We start from the raw sequence: 16,194 nt of genomic DNA on the forward strand, positions 1-16,194 counted from the left end.
GAGGCTTTGGTAGATGCTCCATGACCTAAACTCCATTTGCTCTCCATGAAATATGTTTAGGTTGTTATCTTATTTTTCTTCAAGCAGACGGAAGGTGTGTCGCCCGTGCACTCATTTTGAATAATAATTTATGAACTCCAGGAGGTCTGCCGAAACCAGCCTTGTGAAATGTAGTTCTTTGGACACGGGAGTCTGTCTTCTTACAGCATCTGCATATGGTGTGGTGTTAATATCTGGAAGACAGAACGGTGCGAAGGCAAGTTAGTACAAATAGCGAACAAATTGAGAAGAAACTTTTGTTTCCATCTCCTTCCTTTTCTTCTTGCTTTGTGCTGCTGTCAGAACAAGAATGGGTCAACTATGTGGACGATGCATGCAGCTCCTGCGGGACTTCATAGGCTTCGTTCAGAGGATGTCCTCTGACTTGGTGCAAGGCATCAAGGAATGCTTAACTCTGATAAGCAAATGCTCCTGCTTAAAGCAAAACAGCTCTAAAAACAGGCAGCTGTACAAGCCCGTCCTACAGCCTCATGAGAGAGTGACAGCACAGGAGTTTCTGCAGCATATTGAAACAGGTAAGAGGACCTGTCTTTTTCTAAAGGAATGTGAAAGAGCAAGGGGATGAATTTTGTCAGTTGAAAGCAGATTGATAGCTGATCTGCTCTGGCATGGCATTGAGAAGCTTGGTGATGATGAGGAAAGGCCAGAGCTGCAGAGCATTTTCTTTGTGTCCACGACACCAACGGCTCAAGTGGTGCAACAGTTGTATCTAGGTAAAAATGGTCAGTCACTCTCTTGCTCTGCCACCACTGTTAATACATAACCCATGTAAATGTCTTTCATAAAAGTGAGTCCTTCTAGAAATTAAGGTTTCTTTTTTGAAGTTGATCAAAAGAAACTGACAAAGCTGGACAGGGGCTTTGCTAAGACTGGAGGCTACCTGAGTGCTGAGCTGTGAGTGGGGAGATCACAGTGTGATGTGCACAGCTGTGCACCTCTGTGTTGGCTGAACACTGGGACTTATGCTAGGAATGTCTGGGTTATACGTGGGGAAGATCACAGTCACCCTGGGAAAGGCATCATTGAGCTCTCAGGATTCCAAGCAACTATGCTTTTGTGCAAACATTTTAGACATGAGGCTTAATCACATTAATGGGATTCTGCTTGAATCAAAGTAGATCCATAACTCTTCATCTGTCTCCTTTGCTTTACAGGTTATCTGCCTAATTCCCCTGTTTTTCTGTTTGTGATGTCCTCTTTGTCCTGTCCTAGGATACAATATCAATAGGAAAACTTGGTTTTTTATTGAACTTCTGCAGTCATCTTGGATGAGTGTTTTAATCTAAAGACAGTCCTTATCTCAAGATAAGGAGTCATTGCTTGTTTGGTTTTGCCTTGTCTCACAACTAATTGGGTATAGTGCTTTACGTTTAGGAGCCTTGGGGTAAAACTACTACACAAAGTTGCATTAGTCTCCTACTTAACGTTTGTATGAAGAGTGTGGAACTACTATTTCTTTACTTGCCTTTTTGGGAACATGAAACAATCTTGTGAGGGGAACCCGGAGAGACATTTTTCCTTGGTGTGACACAGTTAATGCTGTTTGAAATGATCTGTCATGGAACAACCTTTGGAATAATTGCTGTGACTCTGGTTGTTGGGAACGTGTGTGAATTTGCCTCAGCTGGTATTAGCTGGTGTCATTATTCAGTGAATGTGGTAGATCCTGCGCTGCCAATAAGGTTCAGTGATTGTTGCACCTTTAGCACTGTTTTAAATCCTGGCATTCATATCCAGAATAGGGACAGATCTTTCAGCTTGTTATACAGTGGAGATCTTCCAGGGCTGAACTTTTTCTTCCAAGGGCTAGCATTCTCCTGACTCTACAGGAGACTGGGGAGTATCCCCACACAGTTGATGCATGAGATATAATGAAGGGGAGGCCAGAATGGCTCCTTGTAGGAGCCACTGGTGCTTCCTGAAAAGACTCTGTGTTTTCTTGAGAGATCCTTTCCTCTCTAAGATCAGTCTTCGAAAGTGTGGTCTGTCTTGGATCTGTGGGAGTTGGGGTACAGCAGCAGGAAGCCTAGAACTTTTCTGACAGCAGTACACAGATGACAATGAGGGTTTTCAGGGAGGTCCCACTGTCCACGACAGGACACATACAGCACCCAGGAAGCAGAACCAAGGTTAGTTCTCTGAGAGACCAAATCTCATTGCCTAGAGAAATGGAGGTAGGGAAGCCTCACAAAGAGAACCAAGACACATCCCTCTTACTTTAACACTCACCTGTGTATTTTATTCTAAGAGGGAACAAACCTCAGTTTTGAACAAAATAAAATAAGCAAAAGGACAGTGTTTGGACAGTTTGGGTGCAAGGACTTCATGGTTGATCATCACACTCATCTGTTAGCCGGGGCAACAAATTTTGATATTTTAAGTAAGTCAAGATTTTGAGTGGTTTCAGCTTTATCACTCTCCCAAACAAAAAGAAGAATCAGATAGATTCAGGTTCAGATAATGAAAGCAACAGAATTAAACCACATGAAGAGATTTTGGGGTTTTTTTTATCTAAAACCTTGCACACACAGGCAAGTCATTCCCTTTGTGTGTATTACTAATTATTAAAAATTTTATCTTTCTATGAAGCAGTTCTGTGAAGCTCACTTACCTAATCCTGAGGGTAGCAGTTTGCTAGTCTTGACATGTCAGCAGCTTCTGATGGCTTGAGATATTGGCTGTGTTTTACACTGAGGCATGAAAGCTCATGCCCCTCACATCCCTCACATTTCTTGGTCCCATGGGAGGTAAAGTAGCTAGATATTTTTCATAGAAATATTTCAATCATTAATACCCAGATTTAATCTATTGCCTGAAAATTTATCTTATAATTGTGTGCTCCACCAGTCAATCAATCATACATTACTTTTTAAAATCTGTTCATTGGTTCAATGTCCCTTTCATTTTCCTCTCTGCTGCTCCATTCCACATATTATATTATACAGTGACTTAGAGAAGTCATGCATGACTGCTATAGCATGATGACAGTTGTTGAACATCTGGTTTATTCATAGGGGAGCTATCATACTTGAGAACGGATAGACTCATGATAGAAATTTGAGCCTGAGGCAAGCCCTTTTGCAGTCCATGTTGCTCTTCCTTTAAATCCTGTATTTCAATACCCAAGACAGGAAACACAGTGAACTTCAGATGTGGTAAATTAGAAATACATACTCTTTCTATACTTAGAAATATATAGAGAAATAAATTAGAAATATATACTCTTACTTAACTAAGAACACTGTGTTCAGTATTTTAAGAAATATTCAGAAAAAGATAAAGATTTTTTTGTGGAGAACAAGAATACCTGCATTTATATTAGATAGCATAAAAGTGTCCAAAGGTTATAATTTATCTTGTTTCCAATCACTGGCTTTATAAGCTTTACAAGAGGCCTTGCCAAGGACAGGTTATTCCCAGTTCATCTATTGCTTCTGCTCATGGAAACATGAATAAAGATTAATGGGCTTTATGGAGTTGTGGCAGTACAAAAATCCTTATGTGTTTAGTTGGCTGTAAATTTTAATTTCTTTTTGTGCACTAACCCTTTTCAGATGTAATTGTGCCTGTGCTGTCGTTTTACATCTTTAGATTTTGAAATGTCTCCCCTTGGAAAGGACCCTCTGGAAGCCTTGAGGACCTTATCCTTTTCAGAAAACCCAGGTTTACAGCAGTCAGCTGCCCTCTATTACTTGCACATGAGTCAGCACAGTAAGTTATCTCAGTACGCATTAGAAAATTTTCATGTAATTATAAACAAAAATAATATTTCAAACTGTGAAACTCCTTTTGATTCATTAAGCAAGGGTTTTTTTGCTTTCATGCTATGTTTTTTTGCTAAGGAAGCTGGAAAACTGTCATTGCCACAAAGGCAGAGTCAGTTCTGGGTTTTGCTGCAAGGAGATATCTCTTATGATTATACAAGGCTGTTCTTTATGAAATTGTTATATTTCTGTGAAATTCATCAGAACCCAAAGTATTTAGAGGTAGTGTATACTGAATCTCCTAAAAGCAACACAATCAAAATATGGTGAAAGGAAATGGACATAGTGACCAGTTAATATTATATATTATTTACAAAAGAGAATAAAGCTCCAGAAGCCAGATTGTAGTGAAAATTTATGAAGGAAACATTCTTCTTTGTTCCAACTATGCTGTGGGGGCACTTGGCTCTTGAGGTAGTTTCTAATGGTTAGGAGTCAGCCTAGATATCCCAAATAAAATCCCAGCAAGAGTTTGAATTTTACGAAAAGGTAGAAATACTAGCAATAAGCAGTTTGTAATTTGTTTATCTATTTGTTTATTTTAATTTTACTTCAAAGAGAATATTCTGTCATTGTATGATAGCTTTATCCCGTGTATTTTTTGCTGGATAAAAAGTGCAGGTAGCCACAACGCAAAGACCTGCTGTGAGGCAGAATGACTTGTTTGGTAGCAAGGCACACTGCTTCCCTTCCCATGATGTTTTTGAAGTGCTTGATCATTCAAAACCTCTTCAGGAAACTTGCCTTGTTTGCTAGTAGCAGTGGAATTTTAATAAAGGTGAATATCACTCAGCCTGTCTATGGGAACACCTGAGGCTTAAGTCCATCAAGGGGAAAAATGTGACTGTGGTAAACAATGGGACTCATAAATATTTCCTCTCATTCTTGCAGTGAACATCCCCCTGCCCGTGGAGCATCTGGAGCCCTTCTATGCCTTACTACGTTCTGCTGACCTGGAGGTGCAGCAGATGTCTTCCTTGTCCCTTGTCAACTTCTTGCTAGAAGGAAATAGTGAGTAATTAATGATACATCTCTCTTCAGGTGAAGAAGTGTCTCTTCAGCCAGACTCAGACAGAAGGAGGGCACTTCTAAACAAATCTAGATTCCTTTTTTTGCGTTCCTAGTAGGACAAGTGTGAGTCTGATTCTGACTGCAAGATACGTAGCTTCTGGTGGCACCAAGATATATCAGATTCTTCCAGCTAGAATATATAATGTGTCAAGACTTCGTGGATCTGTGTGCAAAGACTGATAAATTATTCCCAGACCAGTGTGGGAATTCTACTCTATTTGTTGGACCTACAGACATTTTTTCTTTCAAACAACAGATACAGCTCATTGAAATAAACTCTATGTACGAGACAGTGCTTGTTTTCTGGTTATTTATGAACTGGACCTTAGTCTTAAATTGCTTGCAGAGGAAAGAAAAAGTTTAAATGTGTAGTAGAATTTACTTTCTTCTGTAACTAAAGGGGAAAATAGATTTGGGATGAAATCTGGGAGATGCAGAAGAAAAACTTCCCAATAAAGTTTATGTTGATAGACCGGTCATGAATATGCCACACCTCATTAATGGAGTCCTTGTGGCATCTATTACTGCACTCCTGGGCACCTGGGCCATAACAAGTATTCCATCCTGCAGTCCTGTAATAGCAGAAGACAGGGTTAGTCTTCAGCAAAGCCGGCCTTTTTCTTTGCTTTCTTTTTTAAGGCATCTGCTGCAAATAATATCATGTTACAATTTACAAAGAAAAAATAATATTTATAGGGTAGACTTCAGAAGAAAAAGGGTTGGGGGAGTTGCTGAGTGAATTGTGAAGCTACTGGAAAGCTGCAGTTGCTCTTGCCAAAATTAGCCCGATTTGGGACCTTCTGGTCTAAAGCCTCCAGACATCTGTTACACTCTTTCATGCATCTGAAGGGGAATTAAGCAAACCCAGCTTAGGACTAGGGACTGTGAGTGACTTTCAGGCTGTTTCCATCCTAGGTCTATTTTGTATAATCATAATGTAGATCTCCAAAGCAGTCAGTGGATGATGTATTCTTTCCACAAAATTGCTAACTGTTTACTTTTTTATTTGTCCATTTTTTTTCTTGAATTTTTGAATAGTTGACAAAGAATTAGTTGTCCAAATGGGCTTACTTGAGCCAATTCTGGATCTGCTTGAATCAGAGGATCCCACTGTCCAGTGTAATTCCTGTGCCTGCATCATGACTTTGGCTGTTTCAGGTGAGTGTTCTCTTTGCCTTTATCCTCGTCTGTGAATTCATTCAACTCTTTCATCATATTTTAAGATTAAACAACCTATTTGCAATTGGTTTAAGAGTCATAAGATGCAGCAGCAAATTTTGGTATTCCCACATAATAAACTCAATCTCATGACATTCCAGTTAATTTTCTCAGTGTTTCTTACCTTTGTGCTCCTATGATTACAAACCTTTTTCTGATTTTCATCCTAAATGTATTCATGACCAGCTTATCTTAATTAATGACTACATTGGCTTTTACTTCAGGAGTTGTGTCTCTCTGATGTCTATGCTGATGAGGTTCCTTCATTTTACTAGACTGAGAAAGCCAAGGTCTTTTAAGACTCCTGTTGTATGTGGGACTCTCCATTCATCTTTAGAGTCCTTCCGGGTGTAAATGATATGTTCCAGCAATGGAACATGGCATTTGCATGTGCCGTATTGTGATACCACAGGCCTCAGGCCTTGTTACAGTTCCAGGATATAGATAAATGCTGCAGGAATTCCATTTTGGATTCATCTCGTCAGAAAGAGAAGTCACCAGAAATGTGCAGTATTTCAGCTGGGGTCTCACCTGTGCCTTTTATTGTGGCACATAGGGAAATATGTTTTGCAGAACATCTCATGGTAATACTTGCAGGTTTGGTGATTGTGCCATGGTGATGTTGTCATCCTACAGCTGACTTAATCACTTAGTCTTGCTCCTCCTTCGCTGCTGTTTCCAGCAGACATGAAGTAGTCAAGGCTCTACCACAAGCGTTTCCAACATTTCCCTGCACTTTGTACAGGTTTCATTCTGTTCCCATTGCTTCAGTCTTCTAACTTGTCTGTTACTTGTAAAATATCCTGGTCCTCCACTGCACTGACAGTTCTACATTCACATCTTTCTTTTAATGCTATGGTTCAAGGCAAGTACAGATTAGCCCTCATGGAATTCCATTTGTAGCCTCTTCCCAGGTGGTCATTCCCATTCAGCAAAACTTGCTGCCAGTTTGCTTTCAGTCAGTTTGTTATCCATCATGTACTACTTGCATTTGTCACCAACTTCTGCTTGACTATGCTTATTTCATTTAATGATAGTAATATTTTCCTGGTATGCAGACACGTAAGTTCAGCCACAGTTACCAGAAGAAAGGTTATCATGTTTGTCTTACTCTGTGCAAACTCGTAGTTCTCCAGTACAAATTGTACACAAGTCTGTAGAAAAGCCATTAATAACATTTATTCCCCTTCCTGTAGCATTCATTCTGCCAGCTTCCCTCTCCAGCATGGGAAGTTGCAGTCTGATGTCCCAGAAGGCTGAGGGACGCATGATGAAAGTGTTAATTTCTCATTTAAGTATTTATGTTGCAAAGAAGGAGTGGATAAGCAGAATCCAACCACATGACAGTGCTGATTTGTATTTTATCCCACTTTTTTGTTTTATTTTCAGTTTTTTAAATACTTTTGTCTTAGGAGCTTTTTTTTTTAAGCACTGTATGTTATTGTCAGGTTAAGAATTCTACATACTACATTACTTTGTGTGGAATGCAAATTGCCTCATTTAAATGTCTTAATTAGGCATGGCATCACTAAACTTTTAGGTACTTGGCACTAGAAGGACTTTCTTTGTATAGGGTCAGTGAAGTTAAGCCCCTGAAAATTTACAGAGAGATGTCCCTTCACCTGTTTTAAACAGTCCACAGAAAAAGTGATTTGTTTGGGCACCTAAGGATGTTACTTAGTCCTGAAGACACTCTTACTTTTCTAGATGTCTAACTGGAATGCAGGGAACCCTCAGCTACTCCAGATCGAGACTACCTTTATTTCTTGTGGTCTTCAAATGCCTTTGCACACTCCCTTAAGCACCAATGTCCTTCTGAGCACAAGTACTCCGAATTAAGAGCTCAAGGAGCTTTCAAGGCTGAACTGAGTTAGGCAGTCCTGCATAGGCTGGGTTTCTGCCTGGAATTTGATCACTGTTGAGGATCTCTGTCCCAGTTTAACTAGGATTTAAATGGGCTGGATCCGTTTATTTGTTTTTCAGATTATATTTAGATACCGCAGCAATGAGACTAAAGCAAGAAGCAATTCTCCAGGGTTTATTTTAATTTTAACTCACAGACTCTGATATTTTAAGTGTCTGCATGAGAAAAGTATCCCATTCAGTCACATCCTTCAAGAAGGCCTTTTATGCAAAAAAAAAAAAAAAATGGAAGCAGAACCAAATTAGGAAAATCCTTGGATGGCTTTAAGGTGACTAAAATTCTGCATCTAAGAATGGTCTTAATTCTGTTGCAACAAGCATGCAAGATTAGGTACAGAGTGAAACTGTTTAGCAGTGTTACTGGAGGTCATGTGTAAACTGGGTTGTCTGCCTGCTGCAATAAGGAGCTGAAAATAAGAAGAGCAAACTAACCCATTCAGATGAAAAATATTTGAAGGTTACTTTGTTCCAACAACAGCATTTGTCCACACAGCAAAAGGACACATGCATAGTTGCAATTATCTGCAGCTTTTCAATCAGTGAGTGAAAGTAATCAGTTGTGGGATAAGAACTCAGAGTACTTCAGAACAGAACTAAATGTTCACATCTTCAGGGTTTAGGGGGGCGTGAACATCTGCTTTAAGCTAAAACAAGGAGGATGCCCTGAGTGTAAAGCACATTCAAAGTTGTTCTGATGGCAATTTTTAAGCACACAAATGTTAGAGAGTGGAAAGAAAGAATTTATAAATTAGTGAGTTATTCAAACACAGCTGGAGTAGATGTTGTTGATTATCCCACTTTAGACTAGCATCTTGAACACATGGCTTCCTTCTGAAAGCATTCCAAGGGGCATCAGTGGTTGCAGTGGCATCAGTGGAGGGACTGCATTTTTTAAGATAAAGTGGTCCAGGAGAGAAACATGATCTCGCCTGCCACATCCCATACAGACATGGCAATACAGTTACACATCTTGGTGAAATAGATTTCCCCATCCAGTCTGTCATCATAAACTGGCAAAACAAGTGTTCAGGCACAATATCTGATAGAAGAAGGAATTTGCCCAAGTTTTGTCCAAATGTTCTGAAACCCTTTTCTCAAATATAAGGTTCTTTTCCACATTCACAAACATTCATGGAGTGTATTGTGTACAAGAATAAGGGAAGCAGCAATACTAAAATTCTTTCTAAATCTTTTAACCTCTTGTTTTTATTCAGCTGAGTAGTATGCATCACACCAGTTCAAGCCATACAAAAAACTTTCTACTTCTACTGAGGGAAACAAAAGAATGGTATGTAGGTAGGTTAGATTAGAGAAGGGCTTGTCTATGAAAGGGACCAGAATATTTCACCAGAATAATAGCTTCCCACATGAAAAAGCTATTTTTAAATAGATTACTCTTCCCAGAACAATTATTTTTCCCTTTTTTTTTCCAGAATAAAAGTTATTTACTTGAGTATATATTCACAGGGATGACAGAAAATTACTTGCCCTGGAATATTAAACAGATACTATCTGAACTGTATTTGAATAAATATCCTGGCTAATCTATGTATGTCAATTCTCCACTAGATTGGCTCTAGGTATAAAACTAACGGCTTTCTTCTCATAACTTTCTAAGTTACTTAGCACCTGAAGACTTGATCTCATTCAAATACTTTTTTTTTTTTTTTTTTTTTTTTTTTTTTTTTTTTTTTCTTCTTTGTCTTCTTCATATTTCTGTCAGCAAATGTCCACAGACTGGCCACTGTGTAAACTGTGTATAAATACTGTTAATTGTACAGAATTAAGTATTATAGTGTTTTGTCTTGTTTTGGTTTTTTTTTACCAGTTTTTCATCCAAGAGTCTTAAGGGATTCTGCAGATCTTTTCTGAGTTCTGCTTCTACTCCAGGATATTGAATACAACAGTACAACTTAATACATTGCCATGCAAGGAATCACCACCACTTCAGAGAAGCATCATCTTTTCAAATTCCAATGTTTAAATCAAATTCTGTCTTTAGAAACCTTTGCAGTGTTTGTAGCTGTCAAGTGAGTGACACAGGGCCATTCCAAGAGAGAAATTTGCATGAATATACTCTACTAAATTAATTAAACCTTACGTGCAGTTAATGATGTAGTTTTTGGTTATCACACTGTGAATAGGTTGATCAGACATACCAAGGGTATGAAGCCAGTACAACACTTTGTTAACCTGTTTAAAGCATCTTAAGAATATTTTAATTATCCTAGTCGCAAACCAAAAGCATTGAACCAGCTGTGATTTATGGCTAATCCAGAGGTCATGAGTTGGTTTCCTTCCTGTTAAGTTCTCAGAATTTTTAACAGTTTCCTTTGAGCATCCAGAGAAATCAGAGAAGGAAACACCAAAGGACTAGTCCTGCTAGTTGTCCTACTTGTGACTCACAGTAAGATGGCAGTAAGTATTTCTTTCTGTCTCTTGATTCTTTTCTCCAGAGTCCAACCGAGAGGCTATTGGTGCTGCTAGAGGAGTTACACCCCTACTGTCTCTTGCCAAGTCCAGTGATCCCAGAGTCCAACAAAATGCAGTTGGTGCTATTCTGAACCTCACACAATCAGGTACTTTTGGGCTAATGGTTTACCTAAATTGCCAAAAGAAAACTCACTGATAAAAAAATAATCTTAAAACATTAAGGCAAGTATAAAAGCTTATCTGAGCAACAAATGATTTCCTCTGCATATGGCATTCATGTTGGTACCACAGGTTGATGATTTAAGTTTAGCTGATAGAGGCCCTTTTTTGCCTAGTAGCGAAACAGAAAAGCTTGATTTTCAAATCTAAGGGGCTAGTGTATGAATATTTAAACAATCAGTCAAATTAAAAAAAAAAAAAAAACACAAAACAAAAAACCCCAAACCAAACAAAACCAAAAACCATTTGTTAAAGAAATAATTTGGCCTAAAAAGTTAGCAGGACATTTGGTGTGCTTTAAAGCTATCTCAGGAGCTTATCCAAGAAAATCGAGCTTTAGCAGCTTTTTGCTTGTTCTGACTAAGTCAGTGCTGGAGTATGCTAAGCATAACTATCACAGGTGAGACATTAAAGGCACCTGGAATATCTGCCAACAGCTTTATCAAAAGCAGTACTTGTTCCTCTGCAATTATATGTGGACTACCATAATTAACTCTGAAACAAACCAGCATTAAATTTCACCTACCAAGATGATACCATTATTCCACAGAGCTAAACAATAAAGTCATGAGTAACATCTCTGAACGCTGTTTTGTGGAAGGAAACAATTAGCAAGAACTTATACAGTTGGCTATTACACTTCTGGTATTATTAAAAATATTTGAAATAATTTGTTTTAAAACCACAGAAATCATAGTGAAGATCATACCTGAGGCTTTTCGTCTTCTCCAGCAATTCAGATTCTCAGGGCAGTTTTTAGCATAAAACCATCAAAAGCTTAATCAGACAGCCTGCTAGTCCTTATGCTCAAATAGCTGCATACTGCTGCATTACACAAGCTCTAAATTACATACTCACCAATCACACTGACTGGCATATATTTGGACAGCATCAGCACTTTTTAGAACCCAAGAACTGTGCATATCCCTTTTGAACAGTGCCTCCAGATGAGAGGGAGGGAAGGAGGAAGACACTTTTACTTTTTCTTTTTAATGGCAGAGAAAATCCAACAAGTCCTATGCAAGGAAGGAGCCCTACCACTTCTTGCCTTGCTGCTGGAATCTCCTGACTCAGAAGTCCAGGTATGACTGAAATAGGTCAGATTTTAAAACAGTAACATTGTGACTGTAAGAAGAGCACAAACCACAACATGCAGAAATGAAAAGGGGGAGAGAGAGGAGGAAAGGTTTCTCTAGTGAAGTGGAGAAACATGGGAGAGCATCTTGGTGAAACTCAGCTCAGTCAGATAATGTGTATTAAAAGACTCAATTTGTCTAACTCCACAGGAAAAAGTTTATAGCACAAAACTTTTTCTGCCAGCACACATTAATGCATGCACAGGGTTGTTCTGTGGCTACCTTCTTGTGTCTTTCAGATCATCAGACAAGATGCAGATAGGTCTCTTCCTCTGGGTTTTGGGGTGTTTTTTTTGTTTGGTTGGTTTTTTTGTTTGTTTGTTTTTGTTTCGGGTTTTTTGGGTTTTTTTTTTTGCATCCTAACTTTGATCTTCCACTCTAAGCAACATTACTAAGCATTCTTAGAAGACATAACTTACAAAGATCTCTTTCTTATTGTTGTAAATATCTGTAAAGCATCCTATTTTATGCCTATCACAGACACCTCTTTGTGATTCTGCACGCTCAGCAGAGAGCTTGTCTTAGTGCAAAAGTATGCTGATAAATAAACTATGAATCAGAGTTGTAAGCCTTACACTCTGCTAGTTTGTTCATTCACTCCTTTGAGTAGCACAGAATTGTTTGCTCCATCAGTTTAATTATCTGTCTTCTCAGATTTTTTTTAAAATGCCTGAAGGGATGGACCCTCTGGGTCCAATTGCAGAATTGCTTTCTGCAAACTGTTTCAGCATTTTTAGGTTTCTCTGAGATTCTTCTTAAGATTTCCATCTCTGTAGGACACTCAACCTATTTCTTCTAATTATACCTCCCTAGTAATAGATACTTTTATATGTGTAATCCTCCCTAGCATTAATGGTTAGATCCTCTGGTTCTCGTGGCATGCTAGGGCAATAGCTACACCCAGTTTGAGTAAATCAATGTAAACATATAATACAGTAGATGCAGATGACCTAACTTAGATGCCAGCAGCAATGTCATCCCAGGAGCAGAGCACATTCCTAAACAGCCAGGGTCCTAATGAGCATACAACACGCCCCAGCAGGATTGCTGTAGCAGCTACAGCTTGTTGTGTCAACCCCATAAACACCCGTAGGGTGAAAAAGCACTTTATTTTCATCGGGTTTAAATCTGAGCATTTCTCCAATTTATTTGTATTCTCTTCAATGTGTCACCACTCTGACCTCTCTGTCTACATTTTTTCTTGGTTCTTTGCAGTATTACAGCTGTGCTGCCCTGAGCAACGTGGCAGCCACTGTTCAGCACCACAAAGCCTTGCTGAGACCCAGTGACAGATTCCTACTGCGGACACTGATCTCTCTCCTATCCTCTTCTATGGACAAGGTAAAGCTGTAGCTTTGTCTTTGTTGAAAAGACTTAGCATTCAAGTGGAGCTATACACTTGAGCTTCCAGTTTCAGCCTCACATCATTCTATTCATCTACTATACACGTACCTATGCAACATCTTTCCCATGAGAAAACACACCTATAATAGAAAATACATGGGATCTGCAAGGTCAGTGTATGAAGAAAGCAAAGGGAAGTTATTAAAGTTGTTCTACAGCCCTGGACACTTCCTTTAGACTAGAATAGCCTGTATGCTATGAACTTGAAACATCACGTGAGAAGTGCGCTGTCCAGGCTCTGTCTTTGATCATTGTGTCTGTGACAGAAGTTGTCTGACACATCTGTTGTGCTACTTTTTTTTTTCTTTTTGGTATCCGAAACTTTTACTGTATGGCTTTGAGGAATAACATCTTGAAAATTTTGCTTTGTTGAAAGCCACATCAAAGAAACTTCAAGAAACCACAGTTCAGGGTGGAACTTGAAATTCTGTGTAGAAGGGAGGTGAAAAAAAGGCAAAGCAAATGGGACAATTTCTTTCCCTTCATTTTCCTATAACTTAACAGACGTTCTAAAATAAAGCCAATCTGAACCCCATTTTTCATCAAAAATAGGATGACTGATACTAGGAGGTTGAAAAAATTTCATCAAAACTTTGAAAAAAAAGATGTGCCAAAATTTGTTCTTGAAGATAACATAATAGCTTGCTAATGTTGTCATGTTGAGATGTTTGTTTTGTGTACAATAGGTATGAACATGCATTACTGAAACTGCTCTTTCTCCTCTTCTCTCATTTTGAATTTTTTTTTTTCTCCTCTTTGGCACAAGCAGGTTTCAAGCCAGGCATGTGTTTGCCTAAGAAATTTGGCTACCAGTGGTAAGCAATGTCTTGGAGATAAAGAAACCACACTATTTCTTTCTCTCTCTGCCTTACAGAGTGAGCACAGTGAGCTGGGAACCTTTCCTATTAAAAGCAAGGAGATGTTTTCTACATTTTAACTGGATGTTAAGGGAAGAGGAAGGCGCAGTGCATATCCTAACTAAAGCTGCTTTAGAGCTCCCAGGTAGCAAGGGGGGTATCTGGAGAAAGTGAAAAAGGTAGCAGAGGTGTTCTTATGCACAGAACCTTAGTGAGATGCTAAGCTTTCCTCCTTTCTGTGTTCCCTAAGCATTAAACCCAATTAGGACAGAATGTCTCCTGAAATTGCTTATTGAGTGGGGACCTGTCTTCTCCAAGGCATGATTCTGTCTATCATTAAATGTAATTTTCTCCCATGCATTTGTCATCGTCTTAAAAAACCCTGTCCTAGTAAATGTCCAAGATTCATTTCTATGACATATTCAGGAGATAGTGGCAGAGGACTAGCACACTCAGTGATAAATTCCCAGACTCCAGGGTAGGTAGGGTTATACATCTAGAAAATGTAGAGGTGCTCGTTTTCAAGCAGTCACAATGAGTTGAGAGTGAAGGAAGTGCTGTACTACTCCTTGACGTGTTTGAAACACCTGGTCTGCTTGACCTTTTAGGTCTGCATCTCCATCTGTTGGCTGCTCTGACATTGCTTTTTAGTGTACTCACTGAGGTTGCAGGGGCAAGTGGGGTATAACAACTCAGTGGGATGGCTGGGTTCTCTCCTGGCTAACCATAACTCTGTGAGATAGGTGGTGCTTGGGATGTCTTTCTGTTTGTGCAGCAGAAGCTGCTACCTTCTTACCTGCCTTATGCCAGTGATGGACTCAGAAAATTCCCCTCACTCTTCTTTTGAGGTTCAGAAACAGACTGAGGGTGCCCAAACCTACATTCTGCCATCAAGGTTGTATTAATCCCTCAGCAAAAGGAGGCAGAACAAATGAGGGTTTGTTTTTATAACTGAGCATCTGGCATTGCCCCATCCCACAGAGGTGGAGAGGTCCCCTCTAACTTGGTCACTGAGGCAACAGTCAACTGTTTGAGTCAGAGCCTGAATTACTCCCTGCAGTGCTCTGAACCCCCCTGACCTCCTTTGTTTTCCCACATCAGCAGACATCCAGGCCGAGATGGTTGCTGAGAACGTCCTGCCCAAGCTGTGCTCTCTCCTGGCCTCAGGCAGTGAGGACGTGCGTCGTGCCTCAATTGCTCTGCTCTGGATACTCTCCCAGCACCCACCCAACCAGGTATGGGAGGTCATTTCCCAAAAACAGAAGGGAAGGAGTAGTTCTGGCCACCACTTGGGCTAACACTGTTATGGCAAAACTGCCTATGAAATGCATTTTGAGAATGACCAAGAGACTCTGGGAGACTTTCCAACCCTTCCCTCTCCTACCTAAAATAACAAGGCTTCATTTACTGCATCTGCACTGTCACCGCCTGAGAAGCCATCTGTTGTGCTGAGTGGGATCCAAAGGAGAGATCAGTGAGAGAGTAGAGGGGGAGATGGCTGTCAGAGTGGTTGAATATGTGGATACTGCCTTGCACTCCCTGCAACTCCCTATAGACCCCTCAGACCCCAGACTATAGGTCTCCAGATGGGTGTACCAGGGGAGGACACACACAGCACCAGGAGAGACTGCCATCATGAGGGGAATGAAGGAAGTTATTTCTTGGCTACAGAGCTTCCCCACACACTGAGCAGCAGAGAAAATAATTTAGAGTGCATAAGTGCAGAACAAAGGGCTAGTATACATTACTTCCCTACATGGACAGCTTTATTCAAAAGTGCATTTGTAAAACATTAACATATTTCGAATTAGGATCAAAACAAAAAGGGGGACTAACAGAATTTGAAATCCTGTCTAGCTTTAGTTAATGCATTAGAACTTTCACTAGGACCGTGTATCCTCATATCCTCAGTTATGGAATGATTCTTTCGCTCACATTCAGAGTAAACACCACCATTAATAGTGCAACACTAGCAAATACATGAAGAAGTGTGACTACAGTTAAATCACGGCAAATACTGACAGATTACTCTTGTATTTAAATAAACTTCTTTACTGTAATTAAAGACGTCCTTAGGAACCTAGACGTGAAAGGTTTTTGGTAAGTGTT

At 39.6% G+C, this 16,194-nt stretch overlaps 1 protein-coding gene across 1 annotated transcript in view; it reads left to right on the forward strand.

Moving 5' to 3' along the window:
• Positions 1-16,194, forward strand: part of LOC136286864 (uncharacterized) — a 27,790-nt gene continuing 11,596 nt past the window's right edge. Inside the window, exons 1-9 of the mRNA XM_066178943.1 lie at positions 1-575; positions 3,652-3,771; positions 4,716-4,835; positions 5,934-6,053; positions 10,493-10,615; positions 11,688-11,770; positions 13,040-13,165; positions 13,998-14,043; positions 15,187-15,320. Of these exons, the coding sequence (XP_066035040.1) occupies positions 350-575; positions 3,652-3,771; positions 4,716-4,835; positions 5,934-6,053; positions 10,493-10,615; positions 11,688-11,770; positions 13,040-13,165; positions 13,998-14,043; positions 15,187-15,320 (1,098 nt within the window). The 5' untranslated portion in view covers positions 1-349. The remainder of the gene's footprint in view (positions 576-3,651; positions 3,772-4,715; positions 4,836-5,933; positions 6,054-10,492; positions 10,616-11,687; positions 11,771-13,039; positions 13,166-13,997; positions 14,044-15,186; positions 15,321-16,194) is intronic.

The sequence above is a fragment of the Chamaea fasciata genome, unplaced genomic scaffold (assembly GCF_029207755.1).
Source record: "Chamaea fasciata isolate MVZ Bird 193981 ecotype frontalis unplaced genomic scaffold, bChaFas1.0.hap1 SCAF_3, whole genome shotgun sequence".
Classification (NCBI taxonomy): domain Eukaryota; kingdom Metazoa; phylum Chordata; class Aves; order Passeriformes; family Sylviidae; genus Chamaea; species Chamaea fasciata.